This window comes from Pygocentrus nattereri, chromosome 7 (assembly GCF_015220715.1).
Source record: "Pygocentrus nattereri isolate fPygNat1 chromosome 7, fPygNat1.pri, whole genome shotgun sequence".
Lineage (NCBI taxonomy): Eukaryota > Metazoa > Chordata > Actinopteri > Characiformes > Serrasalmidae > Pygocentrus > Pygocentrus nattereri.
The window spans coordinates 34,665,524-34,690,082 of NC_051217.1; the positions used below are offsets into that span (position 1 = coordinate 34,665,524).

Below are 24,559 nucleotides of genomic sequence, written 5' to 3' on the forward strand. Positions count from 1 at the left end.
AATAAAACTGCTAAACAAAAAGTGGAAGAAATCATAAGATGTAGAATAATATGCTTTATTGAAGTGAAGAATAATATTGCCACTGTCGGAAGAAAAGCTTGTATCTTCCATTTTTGTTGTGTTCAGTTTTTGACATAATTTGAAAATGCCTGTTGGCCTTTACAGTGTGTGTAAATTTCATGATGAATGGACCAAAAGAAACAACACAAAATATCTTGGAAAAATGTCGGGTTCCATTGACTTAGTAGGTTTTTTACCATTTTGGACATACAAAGATTTCTGACAGCAGCGATATACTTTCTTGAATTGAAGAGATAAAAACAGAAGTTTGCTTTTGATAATAAATTTCGTCCAGACTTGCCACTTGACCAGTTTAGTGGTGACCACATGTGCAGAAGGAAAAAGGCTCACGCTTATTAATCAGCGGCAAGCGCTTTTTCACACCCAAATGTTTGAGGCATCAGACATTTCCTCTTCTGTATTGCTGTTAACTGCATTCATACGGACTTATAACTGCTCAGACTTCTCACTCTGAAGGTGTATTCAAGAGCGGGGTGTACTGAGGAATTCTGTAGAGTTCTATTAGTTACACAGCACTAAAGTTTTTCATTCGGCTGGTACCGTTGTCCTTCTGCTGAAGTTGTTTTTTTTAAATGATTCATTTAGTTTTGCTTCAGTTGTTTATTTCGCAGAAGCAGAACTATGCTCTGTCAATCTCTGGTCATGCTTTGACAAAAGGTCATGATGGCATGAAGGGCAGCTGTCAAGTTAGGAACATCTGAGAGGGGCTTGTAGTGATGTCCACTGATTTTTCTCCAGAGATAAGTTCTGTTTTGCTTCAGGGCAGGAGTGCTGCAGTGGTCCAGTGGACCAACTAGAAAGGAGTCCTCCTGGGCCGTTACGATGCATCTCTTGCCTTGGATCTTCATAGCATTCGTTAAGACTACGAAGCGCTGATTCCCCTTCACTGCTGAGCTCTTCACTGTTCCCAGCATCACTGAAAACACAAACGTTCAAATCTGAAGGGATTCACAATCAGACAAATGCAAAATTAACCAGTTATAAAACTACCTTTTCACTTCTTCGTTCAGTAGGGGTGGGGATCTTTAGGCACCTCATGATTTGATTTGATTACGATTCATTTTTTTAAAATTTCATAACCGGTTTTGGTCTCATTGTAGAGAGTGGGGGGATCGCTGTGTCAGTAAAATATCTTCGACACAGGACGTGTGCAAGATAAAGAACTGGTGTGCAGACTGCAGATCACTTAGCAATGCAATCTCGCCCAGCTAGTAGCTACGAAAAGGCAAAAAGAGAGATTTAAGACCAACATTTGGAGACAAATGGACTTATTTGCACTTATAAGCGGCGCAGTTGGTTTCCAGGAACACTAAACCTGCAATGAGAGACTGTCAAAATTGTGAAGATGAAGTAGCTTTGTTTTCGAGTTCTCTTGTTCCACCTTAAATGGTGTCGCGTTGACATTACACTCAGGCAGAATTTAAGGTGGAACGGGAAAATTCGAACAAGAAGCTGGTGAATGAGATGCAACTTAAGTCTCACAAAACAGTCGAATGTTGAGAGACATTTAACAAGAAACTATTCAACTTTTGAGGAAAGGTTTTCTGGTGGAGATGGGAGGAAAGCGGCTACAGCTAGAGCTTAAAGCAAAGCAAAGTAAATCTGCGTTTTCATTTTTGCATTTTTTAGGCTATACTAGGACATCAGCACATACTGGACATACAACATAAACATACTGGGCATTAAATGATGTGGCTCTAAAGGTGGTCTGATGTTTGTTGAAAGGACAAAATGTCTCTTCTTCACATTTGGGTTGTGACTCCTGATCTAACCTGGCTTTTAATGCAGAGGGTGCCGGTCGGATTTCTCACTCATCCAGTTGTGTTGTTGTTATGTGCACCTCACAGAGTGTCCGGGTGCTGCACTTCCGCACTTTTCTGTTCCGTCAACATTACGTTATAAATGAAATATTTAGGAAATCGATGTTTAACATTTGTGAATCAATCCACAACGCAATGCATCTCAGAATTGATTTTGACCTCACCCCTAGCGTTTAGAGTAATTTATGGATTCATTCATAAGCATATTTATTATCTTTCTGTCAAAATGGAAAATTAGTTACCAGTCATACTGCAAATGGGAAATGAGTTGTAATCCATCCAGGGTCGAAGTATGAACTCTGGAGGGAGATAGAAGACTATGCTATGAAACGAGGTCACCCTTAATGTTTTTTTTATCAAAATGATGTCATTGTAACAACAAGCCAGAAACAAACATAACGGTTCTCAAGAGTAACATTGAGATGGGTTTGCTCAGGAGTGTATTTGCAGTACCTTCCTCTCCTGCTTGTGTGCCTGTTCTGTTTGTCGGTGCAGGAATGAGTCTACCGGCACAGCAACTCCATATGGATGTGTTGTAGTACCAGTGCCCACAGCACGAATGGCTAGGCTGAGTCTTATAGGCCAGAGTTTTCTGTGCTGAGTGGCAGCACTGCTGGTTTCTCCTGTCTGTCAGCAAGAGTGGACCACAGCACCCAGCCTCTTCTTTATTCTTCAGGAATGACACGTCAAGGAGTTGACCAGAGCAACACTTGTGTCTACCAGCTCTAGCACTGTAGGCGTAAATACCACAGCAGGCCGTGTCCGCCGCTGACCTCTTATGTCTGTGTACAGAGATGAAGCCTCTTTATTACACCACATGTAAATGCATTATGAAACATCTAAGCCACAAATAGAAAACATGTTATGTATTCAGACAAGTTAGGCGTGGTATCTGATACCTGAGCCTAGCTTGGCTTAGTGCTAACATTCATTTTCTACTAATAATGTAAGCACTAGCATATTAGCTTCAACTAGTTGCAAGCCAACTACCTGTAAACAGATAAAATTCATAGAATGAGACAATCTGACCTGAAAAAACACCTTTTGTCCAAAAATATGCTCCTTTTCAAGGAGACTTCACTCCATTCATTCAATGGTTTAGATACAGCTCCACGCCATTCATTCGATGGTTTAGATACAGCTCCACTCCATTCATTCAATGGTTTAGATACAGCTCCACTCCATTCATTCAATGGTTTAGATACAGCTCCACGCCATTCATTCAATGGTTTAGATACAGCTCCACTCCATTCATTCAATGGTTTAGATACAGCTCCACGCCATTCATTCAATGGTTTAGATACAGCTCCACTCCTTTCATTCAATGGTTTAGATACAGCTCCACTCCTTTCATTCAATGGTTTAGATACAGCTCCACTCCTTTCATTCAATGGTTTAGATACAGCTCCACTCCATTCATTCAATGGTTTAGATACAGCTCCACGCCATTCATTCGATGGTTTAGATACAGCTCCCCTCCATTCATTCAATGGTTTAGATACAGCTCCACTCCATTCATTCAATGGTTTAGATACAGCTCCCCTCCATTCATTCAATGGTTTAGATACAGATCCACTCCATCCATTCAATGGTTTAGATACAGCTCCACTCCATTCATACAATGGTTTAGATACAGCTCCACTCCATTCATTCAATGGTTTAGATACAGCTCCACTCCTTTCATTCAATGGTTTAGATACAGCTCCACTCCATTCATTCAATGGTTTAGATACAGCTCCACTCCTTTCATTCAATGGTTTAGATACAGCTCCACTCCATTCATTCAATGGTTTAGATACAGCTCCACTCCATTCATTCAATGGTTTAGATACAGCTCCACTCCATCCATTCAATGGTTTAGATACAGCTCCACTCCATTCATACAATGGTTTAGATACAGCTCCACTCCATTCATTCAATGGTTTAGATACAGCTCCACTCCATTCATTCGATGGTTTAGATACAGCTCCACTCCATCCATTCAATGGTTTAGATACAGCTCCACGCCATTCATTCGATGGTTTAGATACAGCTCCACTCCATTCATTCAATGGTTTAGATACAGCTCCACTCCTTTCATTCAATGGTTTAGATACAGCTCCACTCCTTTCATTCAATGGTTTAGATACAGCTCCACTCCTTTCATTCAATGGTTTAGATACAGCTCCACTCCATTCATTCAATGGTTTAGATACAGCTCCACTCCATTCATTCAACGGTTTAGATACAGCTCCACTCCATTCATTCAATGGTTTAGATACAGCTCCACTCCTTTCATTCAATGGTTTAGATACAGCTCCACTCCATTCATTCAATGGTTTAAATGTTGTGTGTGAAATTCACCTTCCTAGAGCCATTTACAAAGTCAGAATTGTTCGCCATTATAGTGCTAGGACTAAGACGTCTGAAGCACTTAATGACTCTAAAAACTAATTATTAGTCAGAAAGGCTATGAATGAGTTGATACTTGAGACATTGTTTTGTGAAAGTTTAATATAAACTATTACTCCAGGATCACTTCCATGTTTCCTGGCATTGATCTAAACTGAGATCAGTGCCAGCTAGCATGCTTTTGTAGTTACTAGCCTGGAGCTACAGCTCATCACAGCTAATGTTAGCAGCAACTTTTATTTACAGACTATTTTTTCAGTTTTCTTGCATGTTTTGGAAGATGTCAGAGAATGCAAAGAAATCCGAGGAGGTCTGTTTCCAAAACGTCAAAGTATCAGTATGCTGTACCAGTTTAGTGGCTCAAAGAAGAGAGAGCCAAAAGGCACATATACGCTGATATACATCGATTGGGCATAACGTCATGACAACCTCCTAATTTCTACGCTCAGTGTCCATTTTTTCAGCTCCACTTACTATAGGTGCACTTTGTTGTTCTACAGGGAGATTCACTCGAAAGAGGCCCCGGATATTCTCTAATAACTCTCTCTAGGACGAATCAATCTGAACAAAACAGTGTGTACTGAGCTCCTTAGTATATGGAGCTTCGAACAAGCTGGGATTCCCCTGCATCAGAGCGATGAGGTAGGCAGTGGAAGGCCGTTGTGACATTTAACCTCTGTTTGCAACTTCTGGCTGCAGACCCCCATACCCCTTAATCACTTGCAGCATCACATGTAATGTAATTGATTACAGAAACCTCAAGATATGTAGCGTATTTTTTGGTTCAGATTGCTTCACCCTAATGGGAGTTACAACAGAATATTCAGAGCCTCTTTCAGGCTTACAGACTTATGTCTACCTGTTTCTCTGATACTTTATTAGCCCCCTTTTACCCTGTTCTTCAGTGGTAAGGACCCCCATGGACCCTCAAAGAGCAGGTACTATTGGGTGGTGGATCATTCTCAGCACTGCAGTAACACTGATGTGGTGGTGGTGTGTTAATGTGTGTTGTGCTGGTATGAGTGGGTCAGACACAGCAGTGCTGGTGGAGTCGTCCCAAAACAACACAAAAGAGCGTTAAAAGGAAAAAACAGTAAACAAACAAAACATTTTTTTTTAGTTTAAGACTATTTTACCGTTATCAGCTTGACAAATAAAATGTATATGACACGTGTAAGTTCACTGGTCATTTGGGAAAACAGATAAAATGGTGATACGTGTAGTGTAGACATAACATCTGGTTTCTAGTACTACAATGGTGAACATTTTGACTGTAACTTTCTCTAGAATGGCAGATTTCACACCAAACCACTCTGGATAACTTTGCTTAGGTCTAAACTACTGAATGATTAGGTAAAAATTGGTGGTGCACATAGTGCATTGAACCCTAATGGAATTGTCAAGATTTTTCTTCTTCATATTATTCTTTTTCTGCTCTGAAATGGGACGCACAGCCCAAACCATAAGTCTTAGAGACATGAAACTTGGTAGGTAGTGTGCCCTCCCGCTACTATTGCCCAGGTCAATGCGTTTTGGCCTATAACTCCTAAACCAGATTTTTGCCAATCAAGCCATATTTTTTTCCAGGTTCCTTGGGTCCAAACAAATCGCTTTGCTATTTGGACCTTTTAGCTCCACCCACTTAGATTTTGAGCTAATTTGCATAATATGCAAAACTACTTTTGCAAACAATTTTTGTATCACATTGTATTTGGTATCAAAAAAGTCAGAAGAGCCTGAACCTCAATAATTATCCAAAAAACATGTTGAATTTTCTAAACAACATGGCTGTCATGCAAATTAACACTGGATAAGTTCGATAATTCATTTAGAATTAATTTAAAATTCTGTAACTTGACAATTCTTCAGCCAAAAATGTCAAACTTGACAGACATATTTGGCAGAAGATTCTGAGGTGGCCATTCGATTTTGGGGGGCGAATTAGGGGGCGGGGCTAATGCTACATGGCTGTTTCTCAGGATCCGTACATCCGATCAGGCAGACACTTGGCACGCAGCATCTACTAGACATACTAGTGATATTCGAAGGACAATTTGACACATGGAAATTTGTGGTCGCCATCTGCCAATCAGAATTTAGCAGGCTTTTGACAGGCTTAAAATTGACCAATCATCATGAAACTTGAATGGTGTCTATATGCAGGCACTGGCACAACCAGTCAAATTTCAAAAGATTTGACCACTGGGGGGCCGCTATTCATAAAAACCTATTATTACATGTCATTACTATATTATTACAATTTTGATGCAAACTCCTTATGAATCCATTGTAGTACATCATGCCAAACAATTTTGCAAATGCATGTTTATTAAAAAACTGGCCCATTTTTTAGTAATCGTTAACTGTCTCTGGATTTTGATCCAACTTTCTGTGGCATCTCTGGGTAAATAATTATCAAAAACATGTTGCGCTTTCTTCTCAGGGTTGTGTGGATCAATCAATTACTGTGACCAAGGCATTGCTAGCTTGATTTGCTATAACTCAACAGTCATTAACCAGATCATCTCCAACCTTTGAGGATTTTTACATACTGAGACTGTAAGGGAGTATGCCACTTTTGGTCCAGATTGACCTTTAGGGGCACTTTAACACTCAAAAACACTTAAAACTCAATTAAAATGCTACATATACAAATATTTACCCATATTTTATACACATTTTTGCTTGTAACCATTGATTAGAGTGACGTAGAGACTCCTTGGGAAGTGCTGAGCAAGTGGATCAGGGATCACTTTTAGCTCCACCCACTTTTTTTGAGCTAAGTTGCATAATGTGAAAAACCTATTGTAATAAGGTGCGTACCTCAACCCTGCATATGCTGTGGTAGGGGACACAATTTATGGGTAGCGTTGGGCAAATGGTCCAAGTAACTGGAATAATTACTGCTGGCACAAGAGGTTCTTCTTCCCACCACCTTTATTTACACACTGACACTCATAGATATATACATATTTACACGTGCACACATTCGGCAAAACTAAACGGAAATAGCCTCTATGACTAATAGACTAATGACTGCAAAGTCACGTAAGTTGCGTACTCGACTCCTCCAATTATCTGTGCAACTGAAAGACAAAGTGAGAGTCTTCTCTTTACCCCAGTATAGGTGCTTATATATGGGGTGCTCCTCCCCTTAGAATAAACCATTACTGGCTTGGATAAAAATAAATACTTCTTACATTTAAATATATTTACAGATGACAATAAATGCACCTGCCATTCTTCATCCCTTGTTACTTTTACTTCCCGTCATGTACGTATATATATTTATGATTCAAAGTACACATAAATCATTTTCTCTCTCATATTCAGGTTCTGTTTTTCCCTCCTCTTTCTACAGAGGATGGACTCACCCAAGTAAGTAAAACCCAATCAGTTCTCTTTTGCACCACAAGAGAGATAATCAGTCCTCAGGTAAGTACAGGTAAGTATATATGCCCAGTCTTTACGTTGTGATGTGTAAAGGGGTACCTTACATCATCACACTTATTCTTGCAAACTAGTCTCTGGATATTCATCCAAACTTTTTACAATTACTCTAGAAAAAATTGTTTGGCATCTCTAGGTAAAAAATAATCAAAAACATTTTGACTTTTCTACTGAAGGTCATGTGGATCAGTCAGTTAATTACTGCGGTCATGGCATTGCTAACTTGGTTTGCTATAACTCAACAGACATTAGCCAGATCATCTCCAAACTTTAAGGATGTTTACAAACTGAGACTTTAAGGGAGTCTACCACTTTTGGTCCAGATTGGCCCTAGGGGGCACTCAAAAACACTTAAAAATCAATTAAGTTCCTATTACAATGTTATTATAAGGTTGATCAATAAACAATTGGTGCCATACAACTCAGTTCACTCACTTGAACAACTTCCTAATTGCATTTTATGTCAAAAGTTGTACTGCTTGTCTGGTATTTTGGCTTTTTTGTTCAAAAATGTAACTATACAACGGTTTATTATACAAAGGTCAAAAGGTCGTTCTGACCAACACCTGGTGAACGTCTATGGTTTTAGTCCTTGATCAATACTGATGTCATATTGAGGCCTTTTGACAAATTCTGACCCACTTTCACTGAGCCGCTCTACACCTAAAGGGCCCCTTATTAGTACATTGGGCCTCACTATGGCCTACATCAAATCAATGGGTTAAATATAGAAGCAGTCCTCTGTGCAACTGCTACTGTGTGAGAAATGCTGCAATTAGGCATGTAGTTCTGACATCTATGTTGACAACCTCTTGGATGTTCTACAAACCAGTGTGGCTCAGTACATATGAGTGGAAATTTATAATGTGTATGAAGACCTCTGCAAATTGTTCATGATAACTGAAGGCCTTTTGATGAACTGACATCATTTCAGTTCTGTTCACTCTGCCTATGAATAAGACCCAAACAGCTTAAGGCATTTTTAGGCCAAATTAACTAAACCTGCACAAGGGCCCCTACTGCTGGTGTGTGCTTGAACTCACTCATCGCTGCTTCCGGCCAGGAAACACACGTGAAAGTGAAAGCAATGACTCTGAATGCATTCACCTTTTGGTGCTTTGACAATATTACTTAGGTTATTAGGATATTAATCCCTCAGGCTATTTTGACCACAGAAGTAAGTGGTGATGACATTTATTTTGGATTTGCTTTGGGTCTCTGTTTTTTTGGGGGGTAGGTCGAACGACCCAAACAATGCCACCCACCCCACCCCACACTTGGATGCCCTCCTGGCTTCCAATATGACTCCCCACCTACTTCCCTACTTTGAGATGCTGAGGAGGAAAGAAAGAGAGAAAACAGCAGAAGGTTTGAAGAAGGTTTTTTTTACATGAGGTCAGATGATGTCCTGTACCTGTGCCCATTGCAGCAGATCTCCACATTGGGGTCAAAGGTTTTCATTCCGCAGCATTGCTGGCCTGCCGGCAGGTGTGCTGCTTTCTGGCAGATGGTGTAATTGTGTGGAGAATATGGTACGTTCCCAGCACACGTGGAGTCTGCAGGCTGGTCATGATACAGCTGTCCATCACAACACAGCACTCCCTCTTCTGACAGTTCATATGATTTCTCACCACAGCACTGCAAAGCAGACGCACCTTAGTCAACCAACAGCAGAAAACAAGCAAGAAAAACATGGAACATCTGAAAAATGACTGGGGGGGAAAACGAGTGTCTTGTTTTTAAAGATCTCCAGGTCAGGTTATACTACACACTGCAGTTCATCAAAAACAGAAACATAGTGAAACTTACTTGCGTTAGGCCGGCATTGTTTGGAAACAGCTTCCCTGAACAACAGGTTGAAGTGTGAGGATCATACAATTGCTGTCCACAGTACTGACTGTCAAAGGGAGCTAAGCCTGTAGTAAAGTACAGATAGAAGAAGTAAGTGGGAGAGAGATGCAGAAGGGAAGAGTGTTCCCAAAAGAGAGAGAGAGAGAGAGAGAGAGAGAAAGAAAAAGAAAAGGAGAGACAGGGAGAGAGAAAGAAGAGAGAATGAGAGAGAGAGAGACAGAGAGAAAGAGAAAGAAAAAGAGAGACAGGGAGAGAGAAAGAAGAGAAAGAAAGAGAAAGAGAGACAGAGACAAAGAAAGAGAGACAGAAAGAGAAAGAAAGAAAGAAAATGTGAGAGAAAGAAAGAGAGACAGAGAGAAGAAAGAAAGACAGAGAGAAAGAAAAAGAAAGAATGAGAGAAAAAACGAGAAAGAAAGAGAGAGAGAGAAAAAGAGAATGAGAGAGAGAAAGAGCATGACAGAGCGAGAAAGAAAAAGAGTGAGAGAAGAGTGTTCCCAAAAGTATTGTTGACAGACAGACAGACAGACAGACAGACAGACAGACAGATAGATAGATAGATAGATAGATAGATAGATAGATAGATAGATAGATAGATAGATAGATAGATAGATCTTCTATTACAACAGTACGAAGCAGAGTAAACAGCAAAATAAGAGCAAAGGTATATAAAAAGAAAGTAGTGATAAATAAAAGAATAAAAGATACTCAAACAACAAGAATAAAATAGCACAAAAATACAAAGTAATTGCATCAATACTATGCAGGAGACAATGCGGTGGTGCCTGCCCCTCCAGTTGAGTTTATGAGGGAATTAATGCATAGCAGTCTAACCTCTGAGAAAAGTGAATGACATTTTTTAAAAACTGCTGCTGTCATGCTGTGGTAAACAAAATGCCTGCTCATCATCATCATCATCATCGTCATCACTTTTATGTATATAGCGCCTTTCCCATGCTCAAAGACGCTTTACAATCAGTACATAATCAACAGTACAGAACATATACACACTCTGATTCCTGATACCTGATCATTTTTGCCTGTGTAGTTTCCTCTCGAGTGTCACTAGATCCTCTAAATTATAAGGTAGTTTAGCAGCCAAAGTAGAAGAAGTACTATTGTGTGAACTATTTTAGTGAGGTGGCCAGTGTTATGACGTCAATTCAGTCCAAAGCAGCTTAACCTGCATACAGTAGTATTAGTATTTTCGGCTCCTCAGTGCCCTTATTGTATAGATACAACAGCATTTTAGGGCCACTCAATAAAAATAAGAACAGTACACTTTGAGAACAAAGTCATAATATCTTGAGAAAAAGGTTGTAAAATTTAGACAAAAAAATGTCATAATATTTGGAGGATAAAGTGGCCATAACGTGTTGGGGTCTCGGTTGCTGTACTGGCGCCGGAGCACAACTCACTCCTGTCTCTTTGTGAATCATTTTGATCATCATTCTCTGGGAAACTCCATGCCCTCTTTGAATGGTGTGGAGATGTAGCTCCCATAGCCACGTAGGCGACCCTGCCTGAGATTCTCCTTCAACAACACAGACAGACAGTTTCCTCCGAGTCCGTCTGGCTCTTTATTCTAGATAAACAGTTTCCTGCTCAGCCGTTTCTTATACTAATAACAGGCTGGTGCTGATGAGCAGGAGAGACAGGGAGACTGAGTGTTTCTTTATGGGTGAATCAATATGAAAGTATAACTAAACCACCTCGACGCCCCTCATTTAACACGAGGAGGTGCTGCCTTCACTTTGCAAAGCCTTTGGCCACAATATTGTGACCTTTCCTGGCATTAATGCCACTTTAATGTTGCAATTCTATGACTTTATCCTGAAATATTATGACTTCATTCTCAAAATATTACAACTTTATTCTCAAAGTCTGCTAATTTTATTTTTATAAACAGTGGCCCTAAAACGGCATTGTATTTTGAGGATCCGGTGACGTTGAGAGGAAAACGTTGAGAGGTACAGCCTATCAAACTTTATTGTTTACTGCATTAGTGATAGTTTTCCGAAACACTTTCATTTTTCTAAAACCACTCTGACCCAAAGTTCCTAATAAAGGTATGATGCTGACGACAGAATGACAACATGGCTTGACAATGACACGATGAAGTAGATTGGATAAAATAAAACAAAAGTGGGACCAATTTAAAGAGAAAGTTTTACAGAGCGCTTTACTACACCGGTTGACATTACATTTCATGCTGTTAAAGCATTTTTGAGTTCCGAAAAGGCCAAAGCTGTACCTGAAGTTTTCTTTCTTCTGACCTGCCTCTGTGGTTCACTGTGACCTGCTGAATGTTTCCCAGTTAGCCTTCTAAAAATACAAACACACAGTGTAAGTCATTAAAATCAGGACACCTCCCTGTAAGAAAGCCTTTTATGGAGTCTGGAAAAGCTCTTTAAGAGTTGATCCCATTACTATAGCCATTAGCTATGTGTTCGGTTTGCTCAGTGGTAAGCATCAGAGTACAGTCATGTAACAGTCATGTAACAGCCTTTGCCTGTGCTTCCTTTCCTACTTTTGGCAACCAATCATCTGTGAATCTCGATTCTCCTTCAATAACATAGACACAGTTTCCCCCGAGTCCATCTGGTTTCCTGCTCAACTGTTTCTTATACTAATAACAGGCTGGTGTTGATAAGCAGGAGAGGCAGGGAGACTGAGTGTTTCTTTATGGGTGAATCAATATGAAAGTATAACTCCACCAACTCAACGCCGCTCATTTAACAGGAGGAGGTGGTCCCTTCACTTTGCAAAGCCTTTGGCCACAATATTGTGACCTTTCCTGGCATTAATGCCACTTTAATGTTGGGATTCTACAACCTTTTTCTTGAAATAATACAACTGTATTGTCGAAACAGCATAGCGTAACTTTTTTTCTCAATATTATAAATTTATTCTTGAAACATTATGACTGTATTCTCAAAATATTAGGACTTTATTATCGAAGTATACTGTTTCTATTTTCATTAACAGCGACCCTAAAATGCCGTCATAATCAGCAGACAACAGATCTTACTTTCGCTATTCTCTTTCCATGTCCATATCTCTCTTATTCTGTTTTCCTCTCCATAAACTTCGTGCTCTTTTCTGCCATCTATTCAGGTAGGTTATGCTCAGCTAGATTGTTGTCATAAAACATGGTGAAAATAAATGTGGTTGAAAAAATGATTGCTGGCAGGTTTTCACTTTACTATCGCTTTTGTTTCAACCCCAATTCCAATGAAGATGGGATGTTGTGTAAAACATGAATAAAAACAGAATACGATGATTTTCAACCTATATTCAATTGAATACACTACAAAGACAAGATATTTAATGTTCAAACGGATAAACTTTGTTTTTTGCAAATATTCACTCATTTTGAAGATGCCCATCAACACGTTCCAAAGAAGTTGGGACAGGGGCGTGTTTACCACTGTGTTACATCCCCTTTCCTTTTAACAACACTCAGTAAGCATTTGGGAACTGAGGACACTAATTGTTGAAGCTTTGTAGGTGGAATTCTTTCCCATTCTTGCTTGATGTACAACTTCAGTTGCTCAACAGTCCAGGGTCTCCACAGTCGTATTTTGCGCTTCATAATGCGCCACACATTTTCAATGGGAGACAGGTCTGGACTGCAGGCAGGCCAGTCTAGTACCCACACCCTTTTAACACGAAGCCAATATAGTGTTAAATATATAATATATAATATATAAAATATATATTGCTGCTGTCAGAACAAAACCTTGTATCTCCATTTTTGGTGTTTTTCAGTTTTTGACATAATTTGAAAATGCCTGTTGCCTTTTACATTGAGTGCAAATTTCATGATGAATGGACAAAAAGAAATGGCTCAAAATGACTTGGAAAGAACTCTGGTTCAATGGTTGCTGCTTACTTGCAGAGATTTCTCCAGATTCCCTGAATCTTTTGATGATATTATGGACTGTAGACGATGAAATCCCTAAATTCCTTGCAATTGCACGTTGAGAAACATTGTTCTTAAACAGTTGGACTATTTGCTCACGCAGTTGTTCACAGAGTGGTGAACCTCGCCGCATCCTTGCTTGTGAACGACTGAGCCTTTCAGGGATGCTCCCTTTATACCCAATCATGACACTCACCTGTTTCCAATTAACCTGTTCACCTGAGGAATGTTCCAAACAGGTGTTTTTTGAGCATTCCTCAACTTTCCCAGTTTTTTTTGCCCTTGTCCCAACTTCTTTGGAACGTGTTGCAGGCATCAAATTCAAAATGAGTGAATATTTGCAAAAAAACAATAAAGTTTATCCGTTTGAACATTAAATATCTTGTCTTTGTAGAGTATTCGATTGAATATAGGTTGAAAAGGATTTGCAAATCAATGTATTCTGTTTTTATTTATGTTTTACACAACGTCCCAATTTCATTGGAATTGGGGTTGTAGTTTATTGTTTTACCCTTGGGTCTTCCACGACCTGTCCAGCATAGTCTGCTGAAAATGCTGACATCATTTTAAAGCTATCAAGTCAACATGCAGCATGTGAGCAGCTGAGCTTTACCTTGGGCTACTATGGATGATATACTTGCACTATGTATGTTTTTTCAACAACCAGCCCCCAGCCCAATTAAGGAAATAAGACAGTCAGCCATCATTAATAAAGGATTAGATCAGATTAGATTAGATTAGATTCAACCTTATTATCACTGTGCAGAGTACAAGTACAGAGCCAATGAAATGCAGTTAGCATCTAACAAGAAGTGCATAATACAATATTATTTATATATAAAGTGCAGGCAGACAATATAGTGTTTTATATATATTTTTATATATATATAAAACATATATATTATATATATGTTTTATATATATATATATATATATATATATATATATATATATATATATATATATATATATATCGCTGCTATCAGAACAAAACCTTGTATCTCCATTTTTGGTGTTTTCCAGTTTTTGACATAATTTGAAAATGCCTGTTGCCTTTTACATTGAGTGCAAATTTCATGATGAATGGACAAAAAGAAATGGCTCAAAATTACTTGGAAAGAACTCTGGTTCCATTGACGTACATTAAAGGTAAAGTAGCTATTTCCCTTACCATTTTGGGAATACGAGGCTTTGTTCCAACAGCAGCGATATGCATAAATAATTATAAATACAATATACATATATACAGAGTGAGTGGAGAGCAGACAGTGAGGTAGTAAGTCCTGCGAGAGCAGCATATGCAAAGTATAAGCATGCAGAGTAAGCTTGTACATTACCTGTTGGTGCAAATATGAACAGTGCTGTAATACACTGTGCAAATTAATTCATTATGATGAAAATCTATCAAGGTAGTTACCACTGAGAGTCGGATGACATTACGTTTAATGCTTAGCATTTCTTGCTGTGAGGCTAATTTACTCAGCGAACTGAGGGAATGTGCACTGGGTACTTCAGCAGTGCTGCTCTGTGAGCTACATTATTGAGTAGGCTATGCTAGAATGCATTAACCATCAAAAACATGATGACATGAATACACGCACATGTTGTAGGTTACCTTAAACAGTGCTGTCTTGCTAGCTTTCAAATCTGTAGACTCATATATAACATGTAGTGAACGTAACCTAAATCTATCATTTCTATGTATCATTTATATGAAATGTATTCCTTAAAGTTAATATTGTGCACTGAAAACAAGGGATATGTTAAATTTACTTGATTCAAATATGTAAATTCCTCACGAATGATAAAAATATGTCACATCGCCACAGTTTTGTCTTTCAGTTTACTTTCAACAATAGTTGTATTGATGTAATATTCATGTGGAAATGATTGACAGATTTGCTTGTACAGAGAAAAAAAAACAAGGCATCAGTTTCATGTCGTTTTAATACAGTAATGCAGTTTTATTTGTTTATTTCTTGTTTTTCTCTAGGTCTTACCTGGCCACCCCATTCTGAAAGCTCCTCCCCTGCCCAAAATTACAGTGTATGAGTTCAACCCCCTTTTTTTTCTTTAGAACTATATATGCGTCTGTCTGTACAGTCATGCTTATGTAGATTTGGTTGCAGTGCAGGTTTAAACTGATATAGCTAACAATATAATCTGTAATGGCGACTGACTCACTGTTCATCAAAATATGCTGTCTGATTCTCCAGATGAGGGCTTGTAGGACCTACAGGTGGAGGAAAACACAGAGTAAACTTAGGCTTGCATCCCCGAGACTTTTTCTCTGTCCAGTTAAAGCTCCTTCAAGTTCAAGTCAAGGCTGAGGCAACTAGGTTAAATAAAAAACAACCAAATAATATTTGCTCTTTATTAACTAGAAGACTTCAGTCAGTAATAACAGTGAGATCTAATAACTGTACCTGTAAGCAGAGCTTGATTCAAGCAGCACTTGCTGGTAATGGAATCCACTGAGATCACTTGGAGATCATAGCAACAGCATTGCTTGATTGGGTTGTATAACTCTGTGCCGCAGCACAAGTCATGGCTGGTTTTCTTAGACAAAAGGACCTTCTTGGGATGAGGACCACAACATAGATGAGTCCTCTCCTCGTACAACTCTGTCAAAGAAACCAAGAATATGGAAGCCATCCAGAGAGGGCCTTTACACGTTAAAGAGGAATTCCACCAGTTTTTTTCAAATTTCTGCTTGATTAAATGGTTAAGATATAGATTAGATTAGATTAGATTAGATTAGATTAGATTAGATTAGATTAGATTAGATTAGATTAGATTAGATAAGATTAGATTAGATTAGATTTATTGTCACTGTGCAGAGTTCAAGTACAGAGCCAATGAAATGCCATTAGCATCGAACCAGAGGTACAAAATACAATATTATTTCCATATAAAGTGCAGAAGGTAACCATGGTAAGTGATGCTGTTGTTGCACTATGTACAATTGAGGATGGTAAAGAAATCAAAAAGATGTGCGAGTATAAATCAGAGCCATTCAGAGTGGTTTCACGCAAAATCCTTCTGCTAGACTTACAGTTACAGTTGTTCACACTAGTGGTGATAGGAACCAGACGTCTGACTTCAATCCCTCTAAAAGCTCCCTAATAGAAAGTGACTGTATGAAATGTGTACAGCACCTGATGCCTGAGATATTGTTTTATAATAACTTATTTAACTTATACTCAGAAAGGCATATTCAGGGCATTGTAGTCAAAGTAGTCCCCAAAGAAACATTTTACGCGCAAGTCCCGAGCCCTGAACCTCGCCTCCTCATTACCGACCCTGCTCCGCAGCTCGTCTGCCCGGGTCGAACGTGAGGCAAACTGAAATAGCCTCATTATGGGACCGGAGGAGGCGTCCAGGAGGCAGGGCTCGGTGTAACACTGACGTGGTGGTGGTGTGTTAGATTGTGTTGCACTGGTGCGAGCGGATCAAACATGACAGTGCTGCTGGAGTTTTTAAACACTGTATCTACTCACTGTCCACTCTATTAGACACTCCTAACTTGATGGTCCGCCTTGTAGATGTAAAGTCAGAGACTCATCTGCTGCTGCACAGTTTGACCACTGAAGAACAGGGTAAAAGGGGGCTAACAAAGTATCAGAGAAACAGATGGACTACAGTCTGTAACTGTAGAACTACAAAGTGCACCTATATAGTAAGTGGAGCTGATAAAATGGACAATGAGCATAGAAACTAGGAGGTAGTTTTCATGTTATGGCTGATCGCTGTTTAGTATTATGGAAAGTAGTATTATGTAGTATTAATAGTATTATGGTTGGTGATAACAGTAGGCCTACCTGATCCACAGCATTTGTTTTGAGCACTCTTTCTGAGTAAGACGTTTCCTCCACAGCAAATCTGATTTAGTGGGTTGTAGGCCTTTGATCCGCAACAATTTGAGACAGTCTGGCTCAAACCCAGAGTTAACTCATCTAAAACAAAAAGTCAGAAGGAAACATCAAATAGACATTTCAGTATCTCCTCAAAACAAGCAAATCAGGCTATAAATAAAACTGGTGGGCTGCCCACTGTCCTCTGATGCACAGATATACATCATTTAACACATTGCATTGCCTAATTTTAATGTATAGTTTCAGTCGGGGGTTCTGGAAGTTCATTATTTGGGAAGCTAGACTGATGAGATGAACAGCGACGCTGGGGGTCTGGTTTTGATTTGGGGTGGGGGGTGGGGGGGGGGGGGGTATGGGGAAACTGCACCTCCTCTTCACAGCAAACGGTCCACAGTGGTTCTGCTCCCAGTCAAGCGGCGGTGTTAGGGACCATCACACAATTACAAGAAGGAATAATCAGCGTTTCAACATCTTCACATTGACATATCTACATCTAATCCACCGATCTATTACACTCTCTCGCCATGTGACCTCGTCCCACACGAACGTTTCTCTATATGTGTTTAATTTGAGGTCCTTTAAACGTCGACGCTGATCATTTCTTCCTATAATTTTGTGATGATCTCTAACACCACAGCTTCTCGGGGGAGCAGAAAGCGGTCAGGCTGCGTCTGTATGTTAAATATGATCATTAGCGAGTGCAGTTTAGTGAAGATGGTTGTAGTTTATCGTCTCCCTTCATTTCACCACCAAGCTGTAGCTTCTCTGATGAATCTGAGGGCCGTTTGCAGTGAAGAGGGGCAGTTTCCTCATAGCGCCCCAAATGAACCAGACCTGATGAGCATCTCTGTCCATTACATCAGCCATGTAACACGTCCAAACCCGTCTGAGGGAGCTGTTAGTTACTCCTGCACAGGACCAATAACACGGCCAGTATCTACTACATTGATGTTGCGCACAAATAAAAAAGTAAACAACGTGTGTTACGTTAAAACGGAACATGACAACAATTAAAAGAAAACGAGAACGAATTAGAAAATCGTGACCACGAATAAACAAAAACGTGCCCACGAATAAAGAAAACGTTTAAAAGAAAACGAGAGAGCGATTTAATAAATCGTGGCCACGAATGAAAAAAAAAGTTATCTCAAATTTTTTTACCTCCGCCCCCTCCGGGAAATGAAAAATGTTGGGTTTTATGTTCGATTTCATGCTGTGACGTTGATTGTTGATTGTGACTTCCCAAGTTAATGACAGCGCTTAAGACGCAGCCATTCACTTAACCTGGAGACATGATCCACATATCAGGACGTTCAACAGACCCGCCCCTAACTAGCAAGCATGACGTCATCGAGACGTGACGTCAGCACAGAGGGAGTAATTCAGCTCGTAAAATCCTGATCTCGTTGCTCTGCTCTTTGGCCTTCATATTCCAAAATAGGGTTAAAACAGTGACACGATTCACTCATCAGACTCTGCCTCACCATCCAGGGTGAGTTCATCCACCTGTGACCGTCTATCAGCCAGCAACCCAGCTCCAAAATCAGCCAAACCCCACTCACTACCGTTATACTACCTGTCTGCTTCAGTCCTCTTATTCTAAATAAATCACTTTCAATTTACATTGATTTTGAGTAATAAAAATATCTGATATTAACTATGCAACTCAATATGTCACTAAAAATAAAGCCCGTTTTGAAGTGTGTTGAAGTTTTAGCACTGTGTCTGAATCCAAGAGGACAGGAAATCAATGAAAAAACGTGTCTGTCTTATGTTAATTCTTTATTTTGACTCATAATTACTAATAGAATGAATCACTATCAAAATGATTGCACTTTCAGCTCACAGACACTCCAGACTAACGATTTCTGAAAAGATAATTACAGTTGCACTTGTTTATCAAATCAAATTATATGTCAAACAATGGCGTATCTGAGTAGCCCAGGGTCTCCTGAAAATACCAACATATGGTATGTGTGACTGTCGCATATAAATACTTAAGTGCAAATATAATTGAGCCAAAACATACCAAAACAACTCCCTAAGGGTTAAGATAGCGGGACTGATGTTCTAGGGTGAATGGGGTAACAGCCAAAGTAAATGTTTTGACATGTTTTCTATTCATATCTTGACTGAAGGAAGATAATAAATCAAGAAGCCGCTCCCATAACTGTCATTTATTCCTAGATTAGTTACACAGTGGGGCTTCATAAACATTACAGACATTCTGTGGTAAAATTACCTTCTCCCACCACCCTAAAACTAATCCTGCTCAAATAAAGCTGAAGAAAACCTATTCTGGAGTCATGGTGCCTAAAAACAGATGAAAAATCTGGAGTATGTTCTGGATGGGTTTTTTTTGTTTGTTTGTTTTTGTTTTTCTTTGGATTACTTGCTGATGCTTTGGGTAAGTTCTGTTGATTGTTGTGCTATATGTGTCAGGCCTATAGGTTAACTCATTCCTGAGTTATGAAGACTAGAAGCAACCATGGAAACTTCAAAATATGGAGTTCAGCTTAAATGACATTTGCAGATTCCTTTCCTCAGACAGGAGGAGTGACCCACTGACTTCTGAAGAGATTCTCAGTCCAGTCCAGTCTATAGGATGCCCAGCCCTTCCAGCGTTCTAGTTAGAACCTTTGTGACTGATTTTTTTGGTCATAATTGGCCTTGAATCTAGACATGAGACCTGTCACTGAAAGCATGAGTAGGGTGATATTCTTCCCTGTCATTGTTTGGTCTTGCCTTAAAGATCCCTGTAGGCTATCAATTCTAAATTTAAATGGATGAAGGTGTGACATAAGTTCAGAGGTTCATGACTCATGGAGAGCCAGAGCCCAGCACAGCTTAGGTGACATCTGCTTTAACACACATCTACATTTAAGCTGCCCCTAGAATGTAGGCAGAAGATGCTTCGTCCTGTTCCTAACAATTGTTTTGTTGTTTTTGTGGCACCTTTTATCAAGTAGTAATAAGTAGCTAGTCAAAACTTGCAATGAAAATACATTTTGCAAGATTTTTAGAAGCAAAACAAACATGTCTAGATATGTTGGCAGCAGACTGTTGATCAAGCAGAGTTGATCAAGATGATGATGTGAATGTTGCCTTACTCAGGCAGCAAGAACTCTCCAAGATATTGTAGGCAGATTTTCCACAGCAGCTCAGGTGAGGCGTCTTATGTATAGTTCCACTGCAGCATGTGTATTTGTTCAGATCGATTGAAAATCCAGCACACCAGTGGCTGAGAGAACAAAGAAGAGCTGTTGATTATCCTCATGAAAACATTTTTTTTAAGTATGATGAATCATGCTCCTCACTTTTTAGTAGGAACATAATCATAAAACACACAATTGTATGCAAATGTTTGGGCACCCCTGGTAAAATGACCTAGAGTGATGTCTGTTCTAAAATGTGCATCATGCCTGGAAGTCTCGTTTCTAAGATAAGGAGGCAAGAAATAACCATGCAAAGGCTTTAGGAACAGATGGTTAATACACCATCTGCATGGAACAAGCCTAAATGTGTCACATTCAAACAAATTTGAATGCTTGATTACCATTTATTTGCTAAATTTCATATACTAGTGCTGTTTTTGTTTACAAGATCTCAGGTCTTGTATGACTCATTAGACCTTAATCCAAGTCAGGTGCAGTCAATTCCAGAGTGTAGTAAATTATGTGACCCTTCAAACTTCTAAAGGTGTTGTGCTTTTGCTCAAGAGCCATTGGCTAATCTAAGCAGCTGACTGAAGATCTAAAACTAAAGATTACTCTTAAAACAAGAGATGTGGACACTAAGGAGGACATTTAAGTGGACATCCTTAAATGGACAATTAAGGAAAACTCTTCAGGTCAAGACAAGATGTGAAAGACCAAGAAAAATCTCTGTTAAAAAAACTAAACTGCTAGGCGTGAGGGTGCATCTGTTATGCTTTGGGCCAGTGTGGCAGCCAGGGCAAAGGGATAGAACATGTGGATAGAAAAAAGTATTCCACTAAATATCAGCAAATCCTGAAAGTTGGGGATGAAACTTAAGAAAATATGGACATTACACCAAGATAATGACCCTAAACACACCTCAAAATCATCCCCGTAGAAACAAAGGGTTAAGGTATTTTTGGAATGGCTCTCACTGTCCCCTGACTAGAATATTTTTGAAAATCTGATCTTAAACATGATGCGCATGTAAGATCGTCTATGAATATTTCTGAAATAGGCAAATAAGGAAAAAACATTCTAAATGAGAATGAGAAAGACTATTAGCTGGCAACAAGAAAAGTTTGGAGGCTATGGTTTCTGTCAAGGGGGCTCTTACTAAATACTGACTGAAGGAATGCCTAAACTCATGCATGGGCCACGTTCTATGTTTAGTTTTTTTATAACATGATAAATTCAGCAAATGAATAATAACTGTACATTAAATTTTGCAGAAATGTGTCCATTTAAGCCTCTTCCATGCAGATGTTGTATTAACGTTTCACGTAAAAAAATGTATTATATCATGGGTAATAATTTGACCAGCAGTGCCCAAATTATGTGCATCATTCAACACATTAGTTGTATTTACTCCATCAAATATATAATATTGATATAATATTGTGCTTCACAGAGTGTCTGTAGTTACATTTGAAGAACTAGAAAAGTCAATTTACCTGGATTCTTCTTTGCAGCAGTGAATGACCAAAAAGAAAAAGAAATGATTACTGTTCAGTGGAAATGGTGGAAAGCAGTCAAATCTGAAAATATTTGAGCAGCAAGGCCATTTTTTTCTATACATCACAGACATTTGGGTTAAAGATTAAAATATTCATTTTGTGTTATTTACATCTAAATGTGTTAAACACAGACCAGGGCACCTTCTGTTTACTCAAAACATAAAAGGTCATCAGTCAAGCATGGTGGAGGTAGTGCCATGGCTTGGGCCTGCATGGCTGCTTCTGGAGTGGGCTCACTAATGTTTATTGATGATGCATCTAATATAATTAGAGGAACATCATCATGCAGCAAGACAGTAACCCGAAACACACAGTCAACACAACAAAGGACTCCATCAGGAGAAAAAGAATTTCAAATGTTGATTCATCAGACCACAAGACACTTCCCCTCAGTCCATTTTAAATGAGCTCAGGCCCAGAGAAGGTGGCAGCATTTCTGGATACTTATTATATTTGGTTTCTTCATTGCGTTTTACAGTTTAACTTGCATTTCTGGATGCAGTGATAAACCATTTTCACAGAAAGTGGTTTTCCAAAGTGTTTCTGAGTCCATGCAGTTATTTTCACTACAGAATCATGTCTGTTTTTAATGTAGTGCCGCCTGAGGGCCCAAAGATTACGGCCAGCAAATACTGGGTTTTGGCCTTTTCCTTAACATACAGATTATCTGAATCCTTTAATGATATTATGTATCATAGATGACGAAAAGGAACCGTTCTTTGCTATTTTACGTTAAGAAACTTTACTCTTGAATTTGATCATGCAGTCTTTCACAGAGTAGTGAATTCCTCCTCATCTTTACTTCTGAAAGACTCTCTGAGATGCACTTTTATACTCAATCATGTTACTGACCTGTTGTCAATCAACCACCAGGTGTTTCTTTTAGTATTACACAACTTTACTAGCCTTTTGTTGCTCCCATCCCAACTTTTTAGAACATGTTGTGGACATCAAATTTAAAATGGGCAAATATTAAAAAAAAAAAAAAAAAATTCTCAGTTTCAACATTTTATATATTGTTTTTGTGCTACTTTCAATGAAATATAGGGTTTGAATGATTTGGACATCATTGCTTTTTGTTTTTATTTACATTTTACACAGTGTCCCAACTTTAGATTTCAGGAAAAAAGAAGTTAGGTTATTCTTTTAAAAAAATAATAAACGTTGTACGAGTGTACCTACTTACAAAGGAACTCCACTGATTTTTCAAAAACTTTCTACACAATTGAAAGTTTGAAATGTAAGTAGTTACTCTGAGTAGTTTGGTGTGAAATGTTCTGTTTAGAGTTAGAAATGTGGAGGCAATAACTCCCTCACAGAAAATGTTTAAGTTAAATGGTAAAATAAATGGTGCCTGATGCCTGACAGACTGTTTAATGATAATGTAATGATAAAGCTTGGGCTTAAAATGTATTTTTAATCTGTTTATGATTGAAAGGTACATACTGGGGTTATAAGGCAAAATAACCACCAAAGAAAACCTATTTTTTATGTTAACATTACATATAAAAATAAATAAGACTTGTCTAGGTTCAATTTTGGTTTTTGGTTAGTAAATAAAATGTATATATTTGTGTGCTAAACAATACAACCCCTGGTTCCTGTCACTACCACTGTAAAGAAATCTGAGTCTCTACATTGAACCATTTTGAACCACTCTTAATGACATCTCAAGGTCTGAATTCTTCAGAAATTGTGAAAAACTGGTGGAACTTTCCTTTAACCTGTGTAAGAAAGAGACTGACTGTGTGTGTGTGGGTGCATGCTGCTCCTGATCAGCCTCGCATTGCTGCAGAAAACATCTGAAATCAGCTCAAATGCTGCCAGACGTTTGAACTACCTCGCTCATGTTAACATGGGTTGCCAGAAAAAAATTAGCTAAAATTACTCATAAGTGATTATTTTACAACCAGTCTAAAAGCCAAAAGGTGAACTAATAAAGTGACCAGAAGAAAGGAGGCTACATGGAGTTGTGCAGAGGTGATGATGGGTGTCCACCCTGATGATTGGTCAGGCTGATAAGAAGAAGGGAGAACATGCAAAGGAGCCCTGCTGGTGACATCCTATATAAATTAAAATAAAGTGTTGCCATGACTTAGTAAGGTAAGGGAATGAGATAATTTAGTTAGCAAGACATGGCAATGAGATCCTACTGTGTGGCCAGGACTTAATAAGGCATGGGAACGCAATAATTAAGTTGTGGCCACGACTTAGTAAGGCAGAGGGACAAGATACTACTGCGTGACCGTGTGTAAATAAGGCATGGGAATTAGATAATTAAGTTGTGGGTATGACTTAGTAAGGCATGGGGACGAGATCCTACTCCAAGCAAAGACTTAATAAGGCAGAGGGACAAGATCCTACTGTGTGGCCACAACTTAATAAGGTGGGGGAATAGGATGAGTTGTGGCCACAACTCAATAAGGCATGGGAATGAGATAACAATGCCTAGCCC

The 24,559-nt window shown here is 39.0% G+C and overlaps 1 protein-coding gene across 2 annotated transcripts in view; it reads right to left on the reverse strand.

Moving 5' to 3' along the window:
* Positions 1 to 255: 255 nt before the first annotated feature.
* Positions 256 to 24,559, reverse strand: part of LOC108429878 (galaxin-like) — a 28,896-nt gene continuing 4,592 nt past the window's right edge. The window contains exons 3-13 of one of the 2 annotated variants that reach the window (XM_017701939.2): positions 22,042 to 22,048; positions 20,501 to 20,631; positions 17,337 to 17,471; positions 15,942 to 16,139; positions 15,700 to 15,748; positions 11,845 to 11,915; positions 9,552 to 9,658; positions 9,157 to 9,380; positions 2,355 to 2,683; positions 2,144 to 2,200; positions 256 to 997 (exon numbers count right to left, since the gene is read on the reverse strand). In XM_017701939.2, the coding sequence (XP_017557428.1) occupies positions 711 to 997; positions 2,144 to 2,200; positions 2,355 to 2,683; positions 9,157 to 9,380; positions 9,552 to 9,658; positions 11,845 to 11,915; positions 15,700 to 15,748; positions 15,942 to 16,139; positions 17,337 to 17,471; positions 20,501 to 20,631; positions 22,042 to 22,048 (1,595 nt within the window). In that variant the 3' untranslated portion in view covers positions 256 to 710. Of the gene's footprint in view, positions 998 to 2,143; positions 2,201 to 2,354; positions 2,684 to 9,156; positions 9,381 to 9,551; positions 9,659 to 11,844; positions 11,916 to 15,699; positions 15,749 to 15,941; positions 16,140 to 17,336; positions 17,472 to 20,500; positions 20,632 to 22,041; positions 22,052 to 24,559 lie in introns of both variants that reach the window. The other variant, XM_017701937.2, reaches the window with a different exon arrangement.